Raw genomic sequence first — 27,064 nt, 5'->3', positions numbered from 1 at the left:
TATTAATACAACAGATCTAGATCAGTGAGTAAAATAAAAATTATCAGCAATATTTAACATAAATAATTGCACCCGAAGTTACAAATTAGCTATGCCATTTTATTTGGTACTATCGCTGCGGTATTAATACAACAGATCTAGATCAGTGAGTAAAATAAAAATTATCAACAATATTTAACATAAATAATTGCACCCGAAGTTACAAATTAGCTATGCCATTTTATTTGGTGCTTGTATTTAACCAGTAGCAAACCTTAGGTACACATTTTTTATGTGCTGAGATTGGACGTACAAAAATGAAGCATTTCAAAAACTTTTGGTGCTTCTACTGGCTTTCAACTACTTTTTCACTCAGCACACACAACATTTCAAAGTCCTAAATTCTGCACACATTATTCTTATCCGAAAAACTGCAGATGCAAAGAGAGTGTCAGATTTAAGACCCATCAGCCTTACTAGCAGTATTGCAAAGATAATCTCAAAGCTCTTGGTAAATAGGCTGGCTTTACACCTCAATGACTTACTGTCCAGAAATCAGAGTGCTTTCATAAAGTGAAGGAGCATTCATGATAACTTTTTGTACACTCAGAATCTGATCCAACAACTGCACAGGATGAACAGGCCAACTCTCTGCCTCAAATTAGACATTGCTAAGGCTTTTGACACATTGAGATGGGATTTCCTTTTGGAAGTGCTACAGAAAATGGGTTTTGGTGCAAGATGGTGTACCTGGGTTTCCTTGCTCCTCAGCTCTGCGTCCTCCTCTGTTGATCTTGTTCCTATGGAAGAACCTTTAAGCACCTGAGAGGGGTAAGACAGGGCGACCCTCTGTCCCCGCTTCTTTTCATTTTGGCGTTGGAACCCCTGCATTTGCTACTTCAGCTATCTGAACATGAGGCAAGGCTCACACCAATTCAGAACAGATCTGCAAAGTTAAGGGTCAGTCTTTATGCTGATGCTGCTTCTCTTTTTGTCAACCCAATCAAAGGTGAAATTGACACTGTAAAGGACATACTTGACCTCTTTGGTGAAGTTTCTGGGCTAAAGGTTAATTTTGGCAAAAAGTGATGTGTTTCCTATCAAATGCGCTGACATTGATTTGGGAGAGGTCCTGCAAAGTTTGCCATGTGAAATCAAGAAATTCCCTTGTAAATATTTGGGCATGCCGCTGTCGCTGAGAAGATTGAAGAGAGTAGAGTTTCAACCATTAATTGATAAAGTTGCAGCCAGATTCAGTTTGGAAAGGGAAGTTTCTCAACAAAGCTGGGAGACTTAGACTGGTTAACACTGTTCTATCATCGATTCCCACTTATTTCTTAACATTTTTCCCCCTCCAAAAATGAGCCCTTAAACAGATTGACAAAGTTAGGCGAAATTTCTTGTGGAGAGGTGCTGAACAAGCTAGTGGGGGACATTGCCTAGTCAGATGGTCTAAGGCCTGTCTGCCAAAACAGCTGGGAGGGCTTGGTATACTGAATTTGGATATTTTTGGCAGGGCTTTGAGACAAAGATGGCTGTGGTATGCATGGACTGAGAAAGACAAACCTTGGGTGGGCACTGGCACTCCTTGTGATTTGATTGATGAGCAATTCTTCAGAGCTAGTACTGCAGCCACATTAGGAGACGGCAAAACTGCGAAATTTTGGCATTGTAGTTGGCTAAACGGCCGTGTGCCCAGGGACATCGCACCTAATTTGTTCAAGCTAGCTTGGCGCAAAAACAACTCAGTCAGAGAAGATGTTACTGATCAAAAATGGACTAGGGGATTGTGGAGAATGTCTACTGCAGTGGAAATGGCAGAATTCATCTTGCTTTGGGATGAGGTGCAACAGCTTCAGTTTTGTGATTGTCAAGATACTATCAAATGGAAGTGGACAACTGATGGATCTTATACAACTAAATCTGCATACAATGCTTTATTATGCGGCACTCACTCCACCTTCAGGGGGGACTGGATTTGGAAAGCTTTTGCTGAAGGAAAGCTCAAATTTTTCACTTGGCTGTTCCAACATAAAATTTTGACAGCAGACAAGTTGTTAATGCGAAATTGACCTTGTGAGCAAAAATGCGCATTTTGTGACCAAGTTGATGAGAATGCACCACACGTTTGCCTTAATTGCTACTTTGCGGCTGAGGTGTGGCTGAAGGTCAAGGAGTGGACTGGGTTACTTTTTAGAGTGCCAGATCAAGATGATATTTCCTTTGCGGATTGGTGGCATGCTAATCTTTCGATGGTCAAGGGAAGGCAACGTCAAAATCTAGCAGGTGTGCTGATGTACACGGTGTGGAATATTTGGTTGGAAAGGAATCAGAGAGTGTTCGACGAAAAGTTCGTCACAGTCGGCCAAATACTGAGGAGAATCAAGGAGGATTTAGCCTTGCGACATGATGCCTGTGGTACACCAGACTTTGAGAGCTCGATGCTTCCTAATGTATCTTAGTATGTTTGTTCGTGTTGTGTGTGTTTTTAGTTTTCTTGTAATACACAACCACCTGTAATTATGTAAAACTTCCCATTCTAATATAATCAGGCAGTGCTCCTGTCTTCTTTCAAAAAAAAGTTTTGGTGCAAAATTATCTTTTAGGTGTATGAAAATGGTACATAAAGATCTGCATCGAAAAGTAAGTTTGGTAAAAAAAAAGAGAGGATCATACGGGGTCTCTCAATTAAATAAATCCGTGAGAGCCCCTATCCCACCCATCCCTATATCTATGGATACGGGATATTTTTTCCTTTATATATTTATTTTCATGTGGGCCTCATGCTCTCTTCTTCCCCGCATTTCTCTTCTTCTCCATCTTGTCTTCCTCAGCATGACCAGCCTATTGGCTCCTGCCGACGCCTCCTCCACCGCCCATGGCCGGTGGTGACCCACATGCCGCGCCACTCTGCCCGCGTACCACCCCCGTCGCAGCACCCAGCTCTTCCTAACCACTACCACCGCTAGCTCCCGCCGCCGATCCCATCCGCCGGGGGTCCTCGGCGACCCCACCATCATCGTCTGGCCTCACCGCCCACAACATGCAACCACCGCCATCGGCCACCCCTCTACCCCCGGAGAGCTTGCTATTGCCGGCCACGGAACCCAAACCCCAAAACCCTAAATCCCTAACCCCACCAGCCTCTTCCACCACCCCTCAGCCAGCGGCAATCCCGCCGTCGGCTGCTACGCCCACCTTCCGCTTGCGGTCATCTTCTCCAATTCAGATTTCGTTGATTTTTATTTTTTATCTTGTTACTTTTTGTTGTTGTAAATGATGTGCTAAAGGAAGTAATGGAGGGGTTCTCTATTTAACTCTAAATCAAGATGCCTCTCCGTTTTTTTTTGAAAAAAGTAGCTCACATTGCAGCATGCATGCATCACACACAATGGCGGAGCCACCATTATGGCGAGATCTAGCGTCGGCCATATCTGCTGGCCGACGAGCAGCTCCCCCTACCCCTGTTTTCTCCGGGTGTTTACCTGCCATGGCTGCGAGCCTGCGATGGCAGAGGTCAGCTTAGGCAGACATCGAATAGAATAGAAGACGAAGGGGTATCTGTTGTCCTGGGCCGGGCCTGGTGCTTTGGCCTACCACGGCATAGCCCACTTACTGCTGCCCCACGCCGTCTACTCAATTAATCGAAGGCGTGGCGATTGCGTGCACCAGAGCAGAAATGAAGAGACACCGGCAGCCAGCGCGAGTGTCTGATGCAAATACGTGTATTCAGTTCAACAAGATCGTGGACAAGGTAGAGAGGATTCAATTCAACGAGATCGTGAAGGAGCAGGGAGACAGAAGAGCGCACTGTGCTGTGGAGCAGGATTCTCATGCGAGTCAGATGGAGATTAAATTTGTCTCAGTCTCCTCACTGCAATTATCTTATGTGGTATGCGTAAAAAGTAATCGACGTTCACAATTGTTTCTTAATTTATAATCACTTGACTATGATATTCAAAACTTCATGTTATTCGGTGCATGTTAATTATTCTATTGTTCCTAATTATTTAACGTATATACTTGCTTTTTAGTACTAGGTGGTAGAGCCGTCATAGGTGAATTTTAGTTCGGGCTCCGCCACTGATTCACACATGCGCCCTAATAATTTCATGTGCCCCACTGACACAAGAACGCTCTTTGTCTGTCTACTCTCTCTGTAGTCTATACAAGCACATACATACTACACGCACAGAAAAGGCCGGCCGGACAAGTTAAGCAAAATGCATGGCAACCCGATCTGATGGTCCCGTGATGGATGGTCCAGCTAGCCTCGCCGAGAACCATCTGAGACAGACGCACAAACCAATCGTCTCACGTAAACCAAGCCCGAGACCGAGAGAGATCCATCACCCTCTACAGACAACGGCAACCCGCAGATCGAAGGAAGGGAGCACACGAGGAGAATTGCACGACGGCAGATCGAGCTGCATTTGTGGCTGCCCGCGATGCCACCAGCGTCGCACGATGGTGGTGGTGAGAGTGGGAGTAGAGCATGCCGATGCTGCAGCCACTCAGACTTTGGCGCCTGCTGCTGCTTTGTGCCGGCGGGGTTCATCAAACAGTATCTCTTTGCGGACGTACGTCTCAAATGATGATGCATTACTGATATCATCATCATGTGGAACAAATTATTGAAACATACATACATCTACGTATGGTTAAAAGAAATAGTAAAAAGTAACAACCAAAAAGTTGGAAGTTGGACGAGAGTCAAAATGAAGCTCTCGGTCACCAACCCACCAAAAACCTTTTTATGTGTGGTCAATTGTCTCGCCCCAAAAATCATTGATGCCAGTTCGCCACGCCGGGCCTGCACGCACACACCGACCGACCGAAAGAGCATTGCCACTCACTGCCGGTGGGACCAACCGTGGACTCACTAACGTGTAACGTCTAACGCCGGCACCCCACCAAACCTCCTCCGGTCCTATCTGGCTACCTACCGCATGGCCATGGCCGCCAATTCTAACGCCAACTGCCCTGTCCCGCCGCACCTATATATGCGCACGGGCGTGTGTCCCTTCGGCTCTTCAGGAAACAACCGCCGTTCCAGCGCGCCAACACAGAGACACAAAACCAGTGAGAAACGCAGCGTGCCCGCCAATCCATCCCGGCTCCGTCGCCATGGACCTTCTCTTCGCGGAGAAGCTCCTGGCCGGCCTCTTCGCGTCCGTCGTGGCCGCCATCGCGGTGTCCAAGCTCCGCGGCCGCAAGCTCCGCCTGCCGCCCGGCCCCGTCCCCGTGCCCATCTTCGGCAACTGACTGCAGGTCGGCGACGACCTCAACCACCGCAACCTCGGCGCGCTGGCGCGCAGGTTCGGCGAGATCTTCCTCCTCCGCATGGGCCAGCGCAACCTGGTGGTGGTCTCCTCGCCGCCGCTGGCGCGGGAGGTGCTCCACACGCAGGGCGTGGAGTTCGGCTCCCGCACCCGCAACGTGGTGTTCGACATCTTCACGGGCGAGGGGCAGGACATGGTGTTCACCGTGTACGGCGACCACTGGCGCAAGATGCGGCGCATCATGACGGTGCCCTTCTTCACCAACAAGGTCGTGCAGCAGTACTGTTAGAAATCTAGGTAATTTTCGGTATATTTTAATTCCAAAATTAAATGTATAAACTAGCAATATTTCTATGACTTTAAGGAGTAAAATAAAACATGTGAACATGTTTATACTTATCACACATATAAGCATAAACAATATAAATAACCAAAGTTTCAGGGAGTACCCTAAAGCGGGGCCGTTGCCGGAGGCATTGGCTGCGCTGTTACCAACTGGAGTAGACATCTACTCGGTTGGCCTCAGTCGAAGTAGTCGAACTAAATCGGTGCAGGAAGAAGTTCGCAGTGCAGTCCCACGAACGGTCACCAAGATATAGTCGACGTAGTCGTTCGGCCACCAGAATGTAGTCGACGTAGTCGTTCGGCTCGTCCACCAGGAAGTAGTCGTACAATCGGGCAAAGCCTTAGTATTTTTGAGCAGTCACGCTAAAGCGTTACCCAAAAACCTGATTGCCCGCCTATCCCGTGCAGGATCTCAAGGCGAGCAAGGTTTCGGAGGCCTGCTCACGCTAATTCTGTGCGCGCAGAAATTAGCGTTGGGGAACTCAGTTGTTGCAACTGGAGAGGAGAAGAGAGGAGCCGAGTTGCCTCAGTGCTCTGGTGCAGGATGGATGAGGGGAATGTCACTCCTTATATAGTGACTCAGGTGCTCAGGATCGTTGAACCTGGACACCATCAGAGTCATTTAGGTGATGCGGTTATGGCCATTAATTACAGATTTAATTGCACGTTTAATCGCACGATTAATTGCTGTCAACGGCAAAATAGCCATCGCACCGTCCGTCCGGCCGCGCCCCGGCCCGGCGAGGCGAGCGAGCGCGCGCGCGCGTGTGGTTCACCGTCCTCCTCTTACCGGCTTCACAAGTGGTGTACAAGAAGTCCACCTTTTAAGTCGGTTGAGATCCTCCTCAATTCCCGGTACGGAATTAAACATTGATTCCCTAGCATTAATAGTGGGCTTTAAATTCTTTTAATGCTTTAGAATAAATGGGCCAAGCCCATTACTCCAACAATCCCCACCAAGAAATTCAAGCCACACTAGAAATACCCTCATTCTCTCATTGATATACCAGTATTCGACAGAGACTGTTAAGTTGAACTTCCATCTAGGACAAAGGCTACACTTATTCACAACTGTGCAATGGACTATGCCTTGAATTGCCAGTTTTGTGCAAACAAGTTTGACCAGAGCCCTACACTGGTACTAGGCTGCAAAAGCATCCCCGCGGTTTGGAGCTTATAAGTCATACTCCAGGCCCTTCATGAGTTTCTAGAGAATACCCAATTCTCATAGACCATGACCAGTGGTCAAACTCATATAGGTGTGTTCCTTTCAGATGTTCTGTAGGACAACATCTTTGTTTCAAGAAAACAACTCATTTGTTTAAAAGAAACCACCTGGCACACATTAAGGTATAGACCAACCTGCCATACAGATTAGAAGAGAAATGCACCTTATACACGGAATGAGCCCTTTTCACAAAGGTTCTCTTCTCACAGTCAGACTTTAGTTTGTTTCACCATCCTAATTCACGGGATCTCCGATCACATAGGACAGGTTTCCACTATAGAATGACTCACGTGGGTCTCAAGCCCAATTCCATAGATGCATTGTCTATCACATTTCGTGAAAGACCCTTTGTAAACTGATCTGCCAGATTTTTAGCCGTCTGAACATAGTCCAGGGCTATAACTCCGGAGTTTCTCAATTTTCTGACAGATTTCAACCGCCTTTTCACATGTCTAGATGACTTCATGTTATCCTTTGAACTATTCACCTTGACAATTACCGTTTGATTGTCACAGTTCATTAGGATTGCCGGTAACGGTTTTTCAATTATCGGCAAGTCCATAAGGAGCTCACGAAGCCACTCAGCCTCAACAGTGGCGGTATCTAATGCTGTGAGTTCTGCTTCCATAGTTGACCTCGTTAAGATGGTCTGCTTGCAAGACTTCCAGGAAACAGCTCCACCACCAAGTGTAAACACATATCCACTTGTGGCCTTTATCTCATCAGCATCAGAAATCCAATTTGAATCACTATACCCTTCTAGTACCCTTGGGTACCCGGTGTAGTGAATTCCATAGTTCATTGTCCCCTTCAGATAGCGCATTACTCTTTCAAGACCCTTCCAATGATCATCTCCCGGGTTTGAAACAAACCGGCTCAGTTTGCTTACAGCAAACGAGATGTCAGGTCTTGTAGCGCTCGCTAAATACATTAATGAACCAATGATCTGAGAATATCTCAGCTGATCTCGCATTATCCTTTTGTTCTTTCTAAGAATTAAACTGGCATCATATGGTGTTGAGACAGGTTTATAGTCGCTATAACCAAAGCGACTTAACACCTTCTCCACATAGTGAGACTGTGTAAGAATCACCCCACCATTGATCTCTTTTACCAGCTTTATATTAAGGATAACATCAGCTTCTCCCAGATCCTTCATCTCAAAATTTTGAGATAAAAACTCTTTGACTTCCTTAATCACATTAAGGCTAGTGCCAAAGATCAGTATGTCATCCACATACAAGCACAAAATCACTCCTTCAGCCCCACCATAGCGATAGTACACACATCTGTCAGCTTCGTTCACAACAAAGCCGGCAGAGGTCAAAGTTCTATCAAACTTTTCATGCCACTGCTTAGGCGCTTGCTTGAGACCATATAAAGATTTTAACAACTTACAAACCATTCCTTCTTGACCCTTTGATACAAACCCATCCGGCTGATCCATATAGATCTCCTCTTCTAACTCTCCATTGAGGAAAGCCGTCTTAACGTCCATCTGATGAACGAGAAGACCATAAGAGGCTGCCAAGGAAAGTAACACTCGAATTGTGGTCAATCGGGCAACTGGTGAATAAGTGTCAAAGAAATCTTCTCCTTCTTTTTGTGTATAACCCTTGGCCACAAGCCTAGCCTTGTACTTTTCAATAGTACCATCTGGCCTAAGCTTTTCCTTGAACACCCACTTGCATCCAACCGGTTTACATCCATAAGGACGTTCAACGACCTCCCAGGTTCCATTAGACATAATAGAATCCATCTCACTCCTTACTGCTTCCTTCCAATAGTCAGCATCAGGAGATGAATATGCCTCTTCAATGGTTCTGGGTGTATCATCTATGAGGTATACAATGAAATCATCACCAAAAGACTTTACAGTCCTTTGTCTCTTGCTCTTTCTCGGAGCATCATTGTTATCCTCCTCAGGATTTTCTACAAGTGTATGTTCATTGTGTTCTATCGGCTCAGCAGAGCCATCATCCTTGATGAACTCTTGCCTAGATGAACTTGTTTCATCTCTCATGGGAAAAATGTTTTCAAAAAATGTAGCATCTCTGGACTCCATTATAGTACCAACATGCATGTCAGGTACTCCAGATTTCACTATTAAAAATCTATATCCAACGCTGTGAATAGCATAACCTAGAAAGATACAATCCACAGTTTTAGGTCCAAGCTTACGTTTCTTGGTTATTGGCACACTCACTTTTGCCAAACAACCCCATGTACGTAAGTATGACAGTGTTGGCCTTTTCTTCTCCCATTCCTCGAAAGGAGTTATCTCTTTATTCTTTGTAGGAACACGGTTTAGGACATGACATGCAGTCAATATAGCCTCACCCCACCATTCCTTGGAAAGTCCCGCTGTATCTAACATGGCGTTAACCAAATCCGTTAGAGTGCGGTTCTTTCTTTCGGCAACCCCATTTGACTGAGGTGAATAGGGAGGCGTCCTCTCATGAATAATACCATGTTCCTCGCAGAATAAAGTAAATAAATTTGAGAAATACTCGCCACCACGATCTGACCTAACTCTTTTGATCTTTCTCTCAAGTTGGTTTTCTACTTCAGCTTTATAGATTTTAAAGTAGTGTAAAGCTTCATCTTTTGACTTCAACAAATAGATGTAACAAAATCTAGTACTATCATCAATCAAAGTCATGAAATATTTTTTACCACCTTTTGTCAACACTCCATTCATTTCGCACAAATCGGAATGAATTAATTCTAAGGGTGCCAAGCTCCTTGCCTCCGCGGACTTATGAGGCTTACGAGTTTGTTTTGATTCAACACATACATGACACTTAGAATTTTTGACAAAAGTGAACTTTGGAATTAAGCTCAAATTAGCTAAGCGCATCATACAACCAAAATTAACGTGACAAAGCCTCGAATGCCAAACATTTGTTTCATCAACGTTAATAACATTGTATGCAATTTTATTACAAACATCTGACAAAGAAAGACGGAACAAACCTCCGCTTTCATAACCTTTTCCAACAAAAGTACCAAACTTAGACAAGATACATTTATTGGACTCAAAGACTAATTTGAAACCATCTCTACACAGTAGAGAGCCGCTGACTAAATTCTTCTTGATGGTGGGGACATGCTGCACGTTATTCAGCTGCACGGTCTTTCCCGAAGTAAACTTCAGATTTACCGTACCAACACCAATAACACGCGCATGTGATCCGTTCCCCATCAGCAAGGAGGAAGTCCCGCCGGTCTGGTAAGAAGAGAACAAAGAAGCATCAGCACAAACATGAATATTAGCATCAGTGTCAACCCACCACTCGGGTGAACCAAAGACTGAAAGAACAGTAGGTAATAAATTACCGTACCCCGAAGTTCCTCCAGGCTCGCTAATAACCATGTTGGCGGAGTCGTTGCCTTTGCGGTTCGGACACTTTGCAGCAAAGTGATCCGTACTGGCACACACATAGCAAGCTCCCGTCTTCTTCTTCTTAAAAGTGGTTGTCTTCTTAGTCTTTGGTTGGTTCTGCGGTGGCTTTTTCTTGTTCTTATGGGAGTTGTTCTTCTGAACAAGATTGGCACTTGAAGCACCAACAACTCCTTTCCCACGTATGTCCTTTGCTCTCGCCTTCTCCTCAACATCAAGAGTCCATATGAGTCCATCTATTGTGAACTCCTGTCTCTTATGTTTTAGAGAAGTAGCAAAGTCCCTCCAAGAAGGTGGCAGCTTAGAGATTATACCTCCAGCCACAAACTTATTGGGTAACACACATGGGGACTCTTTGCTGCAATTTTTGAGATCTTTTGCCAGAGTATGTATTTCATGAGCCTGTTCCACTACAGAACGGTCTTCGACCATCCTGTACTCAAGGAACTGCTCCATGATATACAACTCACTCCCGGCGTCAGATACTCCATATTGAGCCTCAAGAGCATCCCACAAAGCTTTGCCAGTTGGCAACCGGATATAAGAATCCACCAGGTTATCACCGAGAACACTAATGATCAAGCCTCGAAAGAGGATATCAGCCTCATCGAACGCACTCCCTTCCTCTGGAGAGAATTGTTCAGGCTTACCCTCTTTCACATGGATCACTCTCGATAGTGTTAACCACAGTATAAGCCGCTCTTGCCAACGTTTGTAATTTGAACCATCAAAAGGTGATGGTTTGATTGATGCAGCAAAGCTAGATACCGAAAGCCTATTAACATAATCAGGTTTTTGGATTGTTAGAAATCTAGGCAATTTTCGGTATATTTTAATTCCAAAATTAGATGTATAAACTAGTAATATTTCTATGACTTTAAGGAGTAAAATAAAACATGTGAACATGTTTATACTTATCACACATATAAGCATAAACAATATAAATAACCAAAGTTTCAGGGAGTACCCTAAAGCGGGGCCGTTGCCGGAGGCATTGGCTGCGCTGTTACCAACTGGAGTAGACATCTACTCGGTTGGCCTCAGTCGAAGTAGTCGAACTAAATCGGTGCAGGAAGAAGTTCGCAGTGCAGTCCCACGAACGGTCACCAAGATATAGTCGACGTAGTCGTTCGGCCACCAGAATGTAGTCGACGTAGTCGTTCGGCTCGTCCACCAGGAAGTAGTCGTACAATCGGGCAAACCCTTAGTATTTTTGAGCAGTCACGCTAAAGCGTTACCCAAAAACCTGATTGCCCGCCTATCCCGTGCAGGATCTCAAGGCGAGCAAGGTTTCGGAGGCCTGCTCACGCTAATTCTGTGCGCGCAGAAATTAGCGTTGGGGAACTCAGTTGTTGCAACTGGAGAGGGAGAAGAGAGGAGCCGAGTTGCCTCAGTGCTCTGGTGTAGGATGGATGAGGGGAATGACACTCCTTATATAGTGACTCAGGTGCTCAGGATCGTTGAACCTGGACACCATCAGAGTCATTTAGGTGATGCGGTTATGGCCATTAATTACAGATTTAATTGCACGTTTAATCGCACGATTAATTGCTGTCAACGGCAAAATAGCCATCGCACCGTCCGGCCGCGCCCCGGCCCGGCGAGGCGAGCGAGCGCGCGCGCGCGTGTGGTTCACCGTCCTCCTCTTACCGGCTTCACAAGTGGTGTACAAGAAGTCCACCTTTTAAGTCGGTTGAGATCCTCCTCAATTCCCGGTACGGAATTAAACATTGATTCCCTAGCATTAATAGTGGGCTTTAAATTCTTTTAATGCTTTAGAATAAATGGGCCAAGCCCATTACTCCAACAAGTACAGCCCCGGGTGGGAGGCCGAGGCCGCCGCCGTCGTCGACGACGTGCGCGCCGACCCCGCCGCCGCCGCCGCCGGCGGCCTCGTGCTCCGCCGCCGCCTGCAGCTGATGATGTACAACAACATGTACCGCATCATGTTCGACCGCCGGTTCGAGAGCGTGGACGACCCGCTCTTCCTCCGCCTCAGGGAGCTCAACGGCGAGCGCAGCCGCCTCGCGCAGAGCTTCGAGTACAACTACGGCGACTTCATCCCCATCCTCCGCCCCTTCCTCCGCGGCTACCTCAGGATCTGCAAGGAGGTCAAGGAGACCCGCCTCAAGCTCTTCAAGGATTTCTTCCTCGAGGAGAGGAAGTGCGTACTTCCTTCTTTGTTCTTTCTGCTTCCTCCTTTCCATTCCATCATTTTTGTTGGACTTGCATAGGACCAGTCCAGATTCCAGAAGGAGCTGGAGCTTGCTGGTTTCTTTATCGACAAGCACCGTACGACTCTGACGAGGAATTATCAGATTATGTGCTCACATCACATGGGTGTCCGATGTCCGGTGGGTGTTTGTGTTTCTGCAGGAAGCTGGCGAGCACCAAGGCCATGGACAACAACGGGCTCAAGTGCGCCATTGATCACATCCTGGAGGCGCAGCAGAAGGGGGAGATCAACGAGGACAACGTGCTCTACATCGTCGAGAACATTAACGTTGCAGGTACGTACTACCTACATACTAAATTAAACCCGCGCTTCTGGTTTAGCATGATAAAAGATTGACCCTGGAATTTTAGTAGCCTAGAAGTTTCTGTCATACTGTACTTCCAAGACGCAATGATGATGGCGCCATGTGAGGCCCAGGAAGCAAGCGATCAGTTTTACCACGGTCGTGACTGCAAGTGACAGTAGCTCACTTGTTCTGCATCTGCTCTGTTTGGCCTCTACTGCAGCGATCGAGACGACGCTGTGGTCGATCGAGTGGGCGATCGCGGAGCTGGTGAACCACCTGGAGATCCAGCGGAAGCTGCGGGAGGAGCTGGACGCGGCGCTGGGCCCGGGCCACCAGATCACGGAGCCGGACACGCACAGGCTCCCCTACCTGCAGGCCGTGATCAAGGAGACGCTGCGGCTGCGCATGGCCATCCCGCTGCTGGTGCCGCACATGAACCTCCGCGACGCCAAGCTCGGCGGCTACGACATCCCCGCCGAGAGCAAGATCCTCGTCAACGCCTGGTACCTCGCCAACAACCCCGACAGCTGGAAGCGCCCCGAGGAGTTCCGGCCGGAGCGCTTCCTCGAGGAGGAGAGGCACGTCGAGGCCAACGGCAACGACTTCAGGTACCTGCCCTTCGGCGTCGGCCGCAGGAGCTGCCCCGGCATCATCCTCGCCCTCCCCATCCTCGGCATCACCATCGGGCGCCTCGTCCAGAACTTCGAGCTGCTGCCGCCGCCCGGACAGGACAAGGTCGACACCACCGAGAAGGGAGGCCAGTTCAGCCTCCACATCTTGAAGCACTCCACCATCGTGTGCAAGCCGAGAGCGTTCTAGCTTCGAAGAGCAGCGCGCCCATCTCTTAATTGGTTGTCTTTATATAGCTCTCTATCTCCTTTTCTCTTCACAGCAGATAAATGTTAATCGCAAGACAGGGGTGGAGAGAGTAAAAAAACAGGGATGAAATGTAGAGATCTGATAATTATTAAACGCAGCGTTCAATTGAAAAAAAAAGTAAGCCATTGCAAATAAGCAGGTGTATATATCCAAGGTTTTCTGAAGTACTTGTGGGAGGCATGTACGCACACAGAGTCACAGACCACTTGCCACTCGCGCCCAGAGCTGGCAGAAGCAATGCAGTTTTCCTATGAGATGATTGCAGAGTCTTCTCATGGCTTTGGGCAAGCAATACAATTTCTATTTTTCTATTGACCATTCCAATTCCTCCAAAAAAGAGTATTGATATCATGGCAATTTTCTTCTAGTTTAAGCAAAGCAATAGTTGCCGCAGGCAGCATTGGTTCTGATGTTTAGTCCCTCCTAATAATTCAACTGTTTCCTTTTGGTAGCTAAAAGAATTATTCCAGGGGGTGGTTTGGCTTTTCCTTAATTTCACTATCATGTCGACTAAGAAAACTATTTTGTTGGCTAATTTTGGTTCCAGCGCAAAGGATTGGGAATTTGGGATCGTTTGGACAAGGGGAGGAGCATCAAAATCTTTGAGCCTTTTCGGAACTATGCGCTAGTATTAAAAATTCACATGTCGTTGTATTCTTACTTAAAGATTATACTATTTTTTACCATACATCACTCTGTTTATTATCGCAAATTATATCTTATTGTTGAGCTTTAGTAATATTATGCATATAATTATTCTTATTTTTATTTTATTTTGATTAACTACTGTTAGCTAAATGGTATTTTATATTTAACTTTCATAATGGCATTGGTGGGTGATTTTTAATTAGGCACAAGAATATTTTGGGCTAATTTTATCATAATGACAGCGGTGGGTAATTTTTATTTTTCTACTTTTCTCCGATTAATGTGGGAACCACGCATTTCCGCGGCTAGTATTGAAACTTCAAAAATTTCCATATTGTTGTATACTTAAAAATTATACTATTTTTTACCATACATCACCCTATTCATTATCATAAATTATGTCTTATTATTGATTAAAATAATTCAAACATGATCTACCTATAATAATTTGATTTGTTGAGCTTTAATAATATTATGTATATAATTATTCTTATTTTTGTTTTATTTTGATTGATTGTTGTTAACTTTAGTTTTTATTAATAGTATATATTTGTAACTGATACACAGCTAAATGATATTTATATTTAATTTTTTATAATGGCATTGGTGGGTGATTTTTAATTAGGCACATGTGTATTTTAGGCTATTTTTATTATAATGGCAGTGGTGGGTAATTTTATTTTTTTATTTTTCTTTGAGTAACGTGAGAATTTATAGTCCTTGAGAGCGAACGTGGAGGCTCCGTTTGTTGGCCAAATAATAAGATAATAGATGCAAACTAAATTCCAAACCCCCATCCCACCAAAAAAAAACCGCCAATCATGCGTGTTATCTGCTTTAAATATTAAATTTTTGTGAAGGCAACTTCTGGTTGTCCATTTGAAGCGTGCAAGTATATCCTCTCTCTCCCTCTATTTTCCATTCCATTTGAAGCGCACACCTGCATGACTCTCTATTAGATCTCTTCGGCCATGTTTGTTTCCTTGCATGCAAATCTCACCAAGCAAAGCATGCAAGTTCCCTTATACGTCAATTTATTTATAGTATATAGTATATTCGGCCATCAAAATTTAGCTCCTGATTGGTTGCACCACCTCGCCTCCTGATCGGCTGGCTTCCTGATTTCTTGTGCCTGACCAAAAAATTGCAGGCGGGCGTGTATGATTTGATGCGGTGACAACGGTCAGGTGCCCTCAGTAGCCGTGAACGTCGGCGCACGCAGCCACGTCGTCCGACTGAGCAGCAAAAAAAAACTCTCGGGATTAGGCATAAACCATGGCCGGATCAAACACGAAGCATGGCCTTCTGGAGGGACAACGTGCGCGGCGAGAGCACACGACGAGGATCAGGGATCGGAGCAGGCACGGACGATGGCCGAGGATTGGGGCGACGGAGGCAAATATTGAAGGCAATCACAAAGGCTAATTTGTTGCGCGGTATACACGCGAGGATGAGGGGAGACAGAGGCAAATATGGAAGACAATCACAGGCGGGTAGAGAAATATTGAAGGCAATCACAAAGGCTAATTTGTTGCATATACACGCGAGGGGCGACGGTGGCAAATATGGAAGGCAATAGCAAGGCGGGTAGAGAAAGGCTAATTTGTTGCATATACACAGACGTCGCGGCCGCCGCCGCCTCAGATCACGCCCTCGTCGATCGCTGTGCGTGCTCCACGCCGCCAGACCGCCCGCGCCCTCGTCGATCTCTGGAGCCGCTCGAAGATCCCTGGCGCCGCTGTTGACGGTGCTTAAAGTACCAATTGCACCCGTCAACCATACTCAATAATAAAGGAAAACTACATATCTTACTCACATATTTTTATCACTAACCTAGCTCCACAGTTGTTTTCGAGTTTTGCACATTTCAGATGAGCAAGAGCGAAATAAGAAGAAAACACGCAGCAGACGCCACACAACTACACAGAAGATCGCATTCGGCGTCACCCACTTACAAAGAGGACCCATCTGGCAGAGCAAACGGGCGCGCCACGCAAAAAGCATATAAGGAAGGATATCTGGGCCCACTCACCAGCCTGCCAGCGAAGGATGAGGCCGAGAGGCGGCCAGGTGGGGTCGGCCGACCCTTAGGGGCGGCCGAACCTGGCCGGCCTCCCGGCCAGGTGCATTTCGACGTGGAGTCGCCGCCAAGTCTCCTGATCACCTTCCATATGTGCTCTTGGCGGGAAACCGACCTCCACTAGTATAAACAGGGCCCCCTCTCACCCCTCACAACACACACACCTCATACCATTCTCTCTCCAAGAAGGCTCTCCTCTCTCTTGCTCTCTTAGCTAGGTGGTGGAGCTAGGTTAGTTCACTTTAGCGATCAAGTCGTCCTCGGGGTCGTTGAGCAATCCTCGGCTCCCGGTATGGCTTTGTATCCAACTTGTCAGACTTCTATTCATAATATAGAGATGTGCCATGGTTGCTTTATTATCTTGATAGTTTATCAATCCATGCTCAGTTCGTTCATGAGTTATGCTATGGTTTTGGTTAGGCCAGATGATCCGGGTACGGATAGAGGTTCGTTGTGCTTTCGGGCTTGCTCTAGTGTTTTACTCGTCCATCCGAAGGGTGGGAGACCTGGGGGCACTAGGGTAGTGACTTCATACACGAGCGTGGTGCTCGGGTATGCGGGATCCTTCGGATATGACCGTGCTCCACGGTATGACTGGGGTAGACGGCAGGTGGTGACAGCCTTGTCCGTCCAGCGTAACAGCAGTGTTGCGTTTAACGTATTCCCCGACGTTCGGGTTCGGTGTAGGAGTTTATGCAAAGAGGTAACGGAACTGGACGTTCTCCAGTGCGGGACCTTCTCCCCGGCCGCTATCCCATTTTCCTGGCACCTGCAGTCCTAACCATGATCTAACATGACCCTAGCTTTGGATAGAAGCATGTTGACGGTGCTTAAGTGCCATTTTCACCCGTCAACTATACTCAATAATAAAGGAAAACTACATGCCTTACTCACATATTTGTATCACTAACTTCCCTCCATAGTTGTTTTCGAGTTTTGTACATTTCAGATGAGCAAGAGCGGAATAAGACGAAAACACGCAGCAGACGCCACCTAACTACACAGAATATCGCATCCGGCGTCACAACCTTACAAAGAGGGCCCACATGTCAGAGGAAATGGGTCCTCCACGCAAGATGCACCAGAGGATAAGGATAAGGATCAAAGAACATACCATCCAGCAGAAGATCAGGCCGAGAGGCTGCCAGGTGGGGTCGGCCGACCCCCTGGGTCGGCCGAACCTGGCCGGCCTCCCGTCCAAGTGCATTTCGAGGAAGAGTCGCCCCAAGTCTCCTGATCACCTTCCATACGTGCATTTGGCGGGAACCGACCTCCACTAGTATAAATAGGGCCCCCTCTCACCCATCTCAACACACACACACTTCATTCCATTCTCTCCAAGAAGGCTCTCCTCTCTCTTGCTCTTAGCTAGGTAGTGGAGCTAGGCTAGTTCTCTTTAGCAAGCAAGTCGTCCTCGGGGTCGTTGAGCAATCCTCGGCTCCTGGTATGGCTTTGTATCCGACTTGTCAGACTTCTATTCATAATATAGAGTTCTGCCATGGTTGATTTACTATCTTGATAGTTTATCAATCCATGCTTAGATCGTTCATAAGTTATGATACGGTCTTGGTTAGGCCAGATGATCCGGGTACAGATAGAGGTTTGTTGTGCTTTCGGGCTTGCTCTAGTGTTTTACTCGTCCATCCGAAGGGTGGGAGACCTGGGGGCACTAGAGTAGTGACTTCATACACGAGCGTGGTGCTCGGGTATGCGGGATCCTTCGGATATGACCGTGCTCCACGGTGTGACTGGGGTAGACGGCAGGTGGTGACAGCCCTGTCCGTCCGGCGTAACAGCTGTGTTGTGTTTAGCGTACTCCCCGACGTTCGGGTTCGGTGTAGGAGTTCATGCAAAGAGGTAATGGGACTGGATGTAGTCCGGTGAGGGACCTTCTCCCCGCTATCCCATTTTCCTGGCACCTGCAGTCCTAACCATGATCTAACATGACCCCAGCTTTGGATAGAAGCATTAGGACACCTAACCTAGCCTAAGCTCCAGCTGACTCGACGTAGGATAGAGTAGACCTTTGTTTTATAGTTTCTCTCCTTTATTCCTTCCTCTTGGAGTGTGGATGTGTGCTGTGTCGCATTACCCTTACTTATTCTTTACTTGGACTTACCCCTGTTAGAGCTTTGCCTATTCCTTGAGGCACAATGTCATGGTCAATGTCAAGTACAATACCTTTGTCGCCGCCGTCCTTTGGGACACAAATAAATGATGATACCCTTACTCTCCGGGTGAAATGCTACAACAGTATATCCGTGCGCTTGCGGATCCATATGTAATCGTAGTGTTTATACCACGAGAGTGGCACCCCTTGGGCGCAGTTGCTAGAATACGTTCGGCGCCCTCATTTCTAGTGACTGCACTAAGGACCGCCAACAGGCATTTCTGGCACTGTTGCTGGGGACTAGCCATTCCTATTAAGTACGCTAAGAAATATCAACAAGCATTTCGGGCGCCGTTGCCGGGGACGGCATGTGAACAAAGATATTGTACTGACATTAACTTAGGCCTTGTACTCAGGATATAGTCTTTACTCTTTCATGCTAATGTCACTTTATGTCTTCTTTTTATTTTGTGATTTGAAAGAAGACAGGGGTAGTGTATGACTGGTTTCTCCCTGCCGGAAAACTACACAGACAATCCAGAGAGGCTTGTGAGAAGGGCACGACCTCGCGTCGTTCCTCCTCTCGCTATCCTCCCGGCACAGGAACCTATTCAGGAAGCACCACTCGTTCTTGAGGCTATGGCCGAAAAGACTCTCCGCGAGTTCTCCGTCCCCTCCGCCGACAATGTGGCCATTGGCCCCAACATCAATGTCGGGGACATGAACTTCGAGCTCAAATCAAGCCTCATCAACATGGTGCAGGCTAGCCCATTCTGTGGCAAGCCGAATGAGGATGCAAATGCACATTTGCAGAACTTTCTGGAGCTCTACGACACCGTTGTCATACGGGATGTCGCCGCCGATGTTGTCAAGCTTTGTCTGTTTCCCTTTTCCTTGCTGGGGAAGGCGAAACAGTGGTTTTACAAAGAAAAAGACATCGGCACCTGGGCCAAATGCTCCAAGGCATTCCTCGCAAAATTCTTCCCGCTGGGCAAAACAAATGCCCTGCGCGGGAAAATTTCAAGTTTCTAGCAGACGGGGATGGAATCCATCCCAGAAGCTTGGGAGAGGCTGCAGGAATACATCCTGGCCTGTCCTCACCACGGCATGGACGAGTGGCTCATCCTGCAAAGCTTCTACAACGGGCTCACAACGACATCTCGAGCCAACATTGATGCCGCTGCTGGAGGAGCCTTCCTTGACCTGACCATAGCTAAATCCAAAGCATTGGTGAGAAGATGGTCTCCAACCAGGGGTGGAGCGATGAACGACTCCAACCCCGCACCAAGGGCACGCATACTGTCAAGGAGACGGATATGATCGTTGCCAAACTGGACCTCCTACTGAAGCATCTCAGCAAAAGAGCCGAATTCAAGAAGCATAGAGAAAACTATGCTCATGCCATGGAATCGCACTTCACGTGCGAAATCTGTGGTAATGATGGACACTCGGGGAACGACTGCCCCCAAAACCCATGAAGACTGCACCTACCTCAACAACAACATCAACGGGTACCGTCCACAACAAGGAGGCCAGGGGTGGAGCCAACCACGTCCACCTTTTCAGGGAGGTAATAGTTACAATACTTCTTTCAATTCGAATTTCAATTCGAACCAACCTCCCTTGAGAGAATTTGTTCTTGGCCAAGTTAAAATCAATAAAAATATAAATAAAAAGATTGTGTCCAATTATAAATCCCTGTAAAGTTTAAATGTCAAGCTTGAAACTTTATCTTCATCTCTTAAAAATCAGCTAAGTTTCAATAAAATGATTGAAACCCAGCTTGCGCAAATTGCTGCTTCGTTACCTGCTGTTGAGAGCGGGAAGATCCCGGGGCAATCCGAGTCTCCCGTTGAAAATGTCAGTATGGTGTCTACCGGACGGGGTAACTCGTCCTAGGGGCCACCACGCAATAACCATGCAGGCAGGTACAATCCCCCAAGAAACGATGTCTGGGATGGCATGGTGGCAGCTGTGCAAGAGGATCCAAGGGTCCCCATGATTAGCTGCTCGATCTACATCAAACACTTCGAGCGATGCCTTTGCGATCTGGGGGCAAGCGTAAACATAATGCCCAAGGTAATATATGAAGCGCTTGAATATCCTGCTCTTTCCCCAACAACTATGCTCGTACAGCTTGCAGATTCAACCATTCGGTATCCCGAAGGGATAGCCGAACACATCTTCATACGAGTACGAGACTCCTTCGTCCTTGCCGACTTTGTGGTAATGGATATGGAGGGCGACCTCGGAGTCGACCTCGTACTTGGGCGACCTTTTCTAAGGTCCGCCAAGGCAACGATCGATGTCGGAAAAGGAGAAATCTGTTTCCGTGTCAGAAGGGAGGATATGTTTTTCAGGTTTAAGAAGAGGGAAGAGCAACGCTTCATGATCCAGCAAGATAGTGAAGGGCAAGCACTCTGGGGTGCACCAGAACCCCAGCCAGAACAACGACCCTCCGCACCTAAAAGAAAGAAGAAGGAAAAGAAGGTGTGGCGGAAGGTCGAGAGTTCGGTCTCGTCCAGTTCTCCAGGACGAGCTGACAAATGGTAAGAACGATGGAGAAAAGTCGTGCACGTCGGACTTTAAACGATGCACCCTTGCCAAAGGTAAATTGGTATTTATCTCATGTTTGTTTCATCCGCTTTTCAACATTTTCTTTGCACCTTATTTATTTTTCTCCACTGCATGTTTGAAATTTTCAAAATTGCTTTCTGCATGCTGGAGTTTTTCTAGCACTTTTCCCTTTTTAAAAAATACCAAAAATATTTTCTGAGTTTTAAAATCCTTTGGAAAAATAATTTGGACATTTTTTCGGCCAAACTTTTGGCCGTGCACCATATTTTCAAAATATTTGACTGCTGAAGAGATGCCTGGCCAAAGGGGAGACCCAGCGGGCCCACCATGGGGCCGGCCGACCCCACAGGTCGTCCGACCCTAGGTGACCGTTGGGCGGGCCCCACCTTCTCCAACGGCTCCATAGCCGTTGTGGCCGGCCTCTTCCATGGTGCACGCACCATTTTCTCTTTAAATAGAGGCCAAGAGAGGGGTGATGAGCTCTAATGCTCACTCTCTCCATTCTCACTCCCTCTCACAAGTTTTTGCTCGGGTTTCCATTGGATTTTGACTCAAGTTTGGTTTCAAGAAATCTCTCTCTCTCATTTCTTTGCTGCAAGATTGATCACATATTTGGAGGAACAACTCTCGGGTAAGAATTTCATTTTGATTTCACTAACGTAACCCGAATCAAGTTGTTCTCGTTCGTTCTTGTTCATTCTTGTTGCGAGCATGAGAGGTGCAGGGCGGAAGATTTCCAGAGCTTTGAAGAGGATGACGAGGTTGGGCTCGTCCCATTCTCAGGGCGAGTCGAGCTCTCATAATTCCCCCGAACCTGCACCAACACCGACTACAATGGATTATGAGCAAGACGAACAAGAAGAACTGTTTAAGGAGCAAGCTGCAGACCCGCAAGCCGAGGACATGGAGATTGATGAAGATGATGCACCGTACCTCGACTTGCAAGACAACCGCGAGCGTCAAGCCTACGCCATGATCAAGAATCGAAGCTTTGGTCATACTAGAGCCTTCGATCCGGATCTTCTCGAAAAAACAGGTATGGACGTTGACTTCGCTCGTGTTTGGCATGCGGTTGGATGGGATGGTTTTGTGCCCGTTGAGCAGAATGGTTCTCATCTCCTCACCATCCAATTTCTTTGCACTCTTCGGGAGGTGGATGATGGTGTTTCTTTCCGACTTTTTGGAGTTGAACGCTATTTTAATTGGAGAAATTTCAGTCACCTCCTTGGTTTTAGCACGCGCTTGCCAGTTTCCCTTGCAAAAGCTTGCCGCGGTTTTGATCGACACGAGTTTTGGGGTTTGATTTTGGGTCAAGTTGTTCATGGCAAGTTTGCACCTCGGTGCAATGACATTCAAAATCTGACTCTTCGTTTGATGCACAAGTGGGTGGCTATCACTCTCTTTCCAAGAGGTGATCCACGACCAGTGTGAAACGATGAGTTGATGATATTATACGCCATGGTCAACAAGATCCGAGTCTCCCCTGCACAAGCAATGGTTAAGCAATGGCTCACAAATTTTCGGATGACGGGTCCTATTGAATGCACTTCTTTGGTTACCCGCATCGCATCAAACATGGGAATCTTAGATGGGAACCCCGTTCCCTTCATTGAGGAGCCCCGTGTTATGATCGATGAGGCGTACTTGGTTCAAGGCCACATACTCAAGAAAGGCCCGGATGACTCCTTGATTTTCTTTTCGCTTGGTTATGCAAATGAAATCCCGTTGCCAAACGTGGGGTATCATTTGTATAATTGCCGTTCGCTAACCATTCCTCTTGTTCCACAAGAGGAAGGCCGCCGGCATAGTGTTTCTGGTCTTCCTGGCAGGGTTACAAGAAGCAGGGCCAGAAGGGAGGAATTCATGCAGCAGCAACCTCAGCCTCAACCTCAGCCTCAACCACAGCAACATGAGGCTGGAGGATCGTCATGGCAGAGTGCCAGCTCCACCGAGTGGGCACAGCAGGCCTCAGGGCACCGGTCCACCAGTTCCAGCTCCAGTGGTCCCCCGCGATGTACCGCTTCGTCCAGAGGTTTTGCCACTCTGACTCGGCAGATGGGCGAGCTGAACATGCGCACCACCAACATCAACGAATCGCTGGGCCAGCACATCGAGTCAACACAGAACTGGCAGCGATTCACAGGCGAGAGGATCCGCAATCTGGAGCAGCAACAACAGCAATCCCAGGAGGAGTGGAGGGCCTACTACCGTTGGGCTGGGTTTAATCCCAACCAGCAGCAGTGAGCCTGAAACTAGCTTGGGGGAGGACCCCCATGAGAGGTAATTTGTATCAAACTCTACCTTTACCGCTTTCCAAAACCTTGCATGAAACCAAACAAAAATTTGCAAAATTCTGAAAATCCATAAAATTTTGCATAACTAAAATCAAATAAAAATTGACAAAATCTTTTAAAAACCCAAAAAATATTTACTTGCTTTCCAGTATGTGTAGTAAGCATGTGTAGTTTTCCTTGTTGAGATGATGAATAGTTGCTCTGTTAGTTCCTTTCATATGCCTAGTTACAACCTTGTGCTCTCCCTAAGTTCTGAGTTTGGTGGCTAGATGTTCAAACCTTAAGCTTGAAACTTGTGGGTAGCGAAAAACAGAATTCGAATCTAGGTTGTTGTGGGTTATGATATGACTGAAAAGAGTTGCTATGATCTTCTCCTACGTGATGCTTGATATCCGGAGTATTTCTTTTCAAAAATACAAAAATAAAACAAATTTCCTCGGTGATATGCAATTCCTATCCAGAGCCATATGAGTTACAAGTTTGAAAAGCCTTTTCTACATATGCAACTTGTCTTCTCATTGAGCTTTGTCGAATTATTGTGACCCTTTGTGAGAATCACTTCATACGCCCATGATCAAGATCACGTACACGTCCACTCACATGCTATACTTCTACACTTGGAAGATAGCAAGTACATCTCCATTCATCCACAAATAAAACTTCATGTTGTACCATGTTTATCTCTCTCCAAAGTTATCATCATGATGCATGGGCTATACAAAAAGAAATAAGAGATGCATACCCAAAGAAGGTATGCCACATGCCCACAAGGCATGTCAAAAAAAAGAGAAAGAGAGAAAAGATGCATACCCAAAGAAGGTATGCCACACACTCACAAGGTGTGTCAAAAAAAAAGAAAGGAGAAAAAGAAAATATAGCCCATACCAAAAATATTACAAGGGAGAGAGAAATCATATAAAGGAGTTTTCATCCACCATCCACCAAAAATATCCACACACTTGCACATCTTGATCAAGGCTTATGACTTGTTTCTCCTTTGGATCCGGTCTTTGACTTAGCAAAATATGAGAAGCAAGTTTGCCATTATATCCTCCATACCTATAGATCCACCAAAAAAGAGCCATTAGAAGTAGGATGGAAAAGAAAGGCACATAAAAAGGCCTTGGTGAGGAATGAAACACATTTAAGCGATCCGAGAGATCATCCGAGAAACTTACAAATTTCTTTTCAAAAACTTTATAAAATCTCCGGATTGACGGTTGAACAAAGGAGAGGTAAGTGGTACTCTACAAGCCGTTCTGACCCTCAACCGCCAAAGATGAGGATGATGCTATAAGCCCCACAGGAGTAAGGTAAAAGGTGCGAACAAGGCCAACTTATTCAGAATAAAGGTAAGAACACTCGGTTGTGCCTTGGGCATAAGTCAGGAATGCGACATTGTAGCAACTCCTGATCAACAACCTAAGTCTAAAACTTTGCTCGGGACGAGCAAAGGGCTAGCTTGGGGGAGTTGTTGACGGTGCTTAAGTGCCATTTTCACCCGTCAACTATACTCAATAATAAAGGAAAACTACATGCCTTACTCACATATTTATATCACTAACCTCGCTCCACAGTTGTTTTTGAGTTTTATACATTTCAGATAAGCAAGAGCAGAATAAGACGAAAACATGCAGCAGATGCCACCTAACTACGCAGAATATCGCATCCGGCGTCACACCCTTACAAAGAGGGCCCACATGTTAGAGGAAACGGGGCCTCCACGCAAGATGCACCAGAGGATAAGGATAAGGATCAAAGAACATACCATCCAGCAGAAGATCAGGCCGAGAGGCTGCCAGGTGGGGTCGGCCGACCCCCTGGGTTATCATTGAAAAGGCAAGATTATCATCGAAAGCAGGCAGAGAAGCGATCAGTAGGTTTGTGACATGCTGATAGGTGTTTTTTGAAATTTACATGCCAAATTATTTTGCGTAGTGCATAAAGTATGAGAGTTTTTTATGCCAGCAATGACGAATACACCTCAGTCAGAAGTGTTACATGTTGGCGGGACCACAAGTTTTATGGAGACACCTCAGTCTGCCATGATCCACAGTGTAGGATCTGCAGGTTAGACATATTTCTTTTGTGCTTTTATATTGGTGCAAATGGACGATTAATGCTCTTTATTATCGGTGATAGGACTGTCAGACTTCCCAGTTTCAGCACTGTTACATGTTGGCGGGACCACAAGTTTTATGGAGACACCTCAGTCTGCCATGATCCACAGTGTTGGAGCTGCAGGTTAGACATTTTTTTTGTGCTTTTATATTGTTGCAATTGGACGATTAATGTTGTTTATTATCGGTGATAGGACTGTGAGACTTCCTAGTTTCAGCACTGTTTCATGAGGATGCATCTGCGACTTCTAATGGGGTTGCTGGTGTTGCGGGAAGTCAGCAAGAATACGTGCACTTGGTTCGTTACGAAGCTGGTTTGTCCAATGTTTTGTCACGAGCTAATTTATGAAATTTATAACACAGATTGGGGTGATACTTAAACAGTTGCCAACATTGATGTCAGCATTGCCGGATACACCACAGTCAGCAGTGTTACATGTTGATGGAATCCCATCTTTCATGGAGCCACCACAGACGGGAGTGTCCCACGTTGCTGGTCTAGCAGGTTAGTTCTCTTTAGTCATGCATTGATTTTTTAAAGGGAAGATTAATAAGCCGGCCTGGTTGTAGGGCTAACAGACAACCCACCTTCGGCGTTGTTGCATGTGGATGGCTCTGCAGTTTACAATAAAACTGGTTTGTTGATTGATTATAAGTAATTTACAAAATATTATATAATGAACATATATCAAAGTAGCTTGTTATTATTTTTTTGCGATCGGCGTGGTTTATAATATTTTGTAAACAGGTGATGGTACCACTATTTCGCCTAGAAGTGCAAGAAAACAGAAAAAAAGAGATATGGATCGAATTAGGTTTGCAACAATGTCAAATGAAAAAAAGGCTGAAAAGAATGCCAAACAAAAGGAAATATATAATAGAAAAAAATATGAAGGTACATCAATATATGTTTTATTTTGAGCCAAATGCTTATATAGCCACATTGGGGCTCACAAAAAAAAGTTTCATTCAGTGCTGTATTTTTATTTCTTCATGCTTTGCGGTCAGGTGGAAACGTTGGGAATAAAAAATTTGACTCTGGTATTTGGGAACCTGATGACGAGCTGTTGGCCGCACAAGAAGGTACTTTTGAGTATTTGTTTTTAAACATGGTCCCATTTGAGTGGATATTATACGAAGGTTGAGCACGAAAATTAATTATTTTGGTGATGCAGAGGAGGATTTGGACTACAGAGCGCCAGATTGTGGCCCTGATCTTGATGATTTCGCAGATGACGAAGCAAGAGTCTATCATGCTAATGGTATGGTTGCTTATCAATTCGATGATTTAGAATTCTAATGTGCATCTGTGGAATCCAAATATATACTTTGTAATTGACACAGACGTCAAGATCGTTTCATTTAGGGAACCGGAAGTGGTTATCTTGGATAATGATCCTTATGAAAGAGTATACAAAGATCTGCCTGCTGGACATCTTGTGTTGAGGAAAATACTAATATGCGAGTATTGCGGTGCTATAAGGTTACCAAACGAGGGGCTCAATTTTTGTTGCAGGCAAGGAAAAGTTAATATAGTGAGCACTCCAATTTCGGCTGATCTGTGTCGCCTATTTATAAGTCAGACCGATAGAGATGC

The 27,064-nt window shown here is 46.1% G+C and overlaps 1 protein-coding gene and 1 non-coding gene across 2 annotated transcripts; one reads left to right on the top strand and one right to left on the bottom strand.

Annotated features, from left to right (window-relative positions):
- The first annotated feature begins 5,009 nt into the window (after positions 1-5,009).
- Positions 5,010-14,123, top strand: LOC120676246 (trans-cinnamate 4-monooxygenase-like). The gene is made up of 4 exons (XM_039957479.1): positions 5,010-5,540; positions 12,048-12,401; positions 12,614-12,747; positions 12,980-14,123. Exons 1-4 carry the CDS (start codon positions 5,323-5,325, stop codon positions 13,576-13,578), a joined length of 1,305 nt encoding a protein of 434 aa, XP_039813413.1. The 5' UTR covers positions 5,010-5,322; the 3' UTR covers positions 13,579-14,123.
- A 5,358-nt stretch (positions 14,124-19,481) lies between these two features.
- On the bottom strand, positions 19,482-19,585 carry LOC120677140. The gene has a single exon (XR_005676203.1). It is a non-coding gene; the product is annotated as a small nucleolar RNA R71 (small nucleolar RNA).
- Positions 19,586-27,064: the final 7,479 nt, after the last annotated feature.

Source organism: Panicum virgatum, chromosome 5N, assembly GCF_016808335.1.
Source record: "Panicum virgatum strain AP13 chromosome 5N, P.virgatum_v5, whole genome shotgun sequence".
Taxonomy (NCBI): domain Eukaryota; kingdom Viridiplantae; phylum Streptophyta; class Magnoliopsida; order Poales; family Poaceae; genus Panicum; species Panicum virgatum.
Note: the sequence above shows the minus strand (reverse complement) of the source record. Positions and strands in the feature narration are given on the sequence as shown.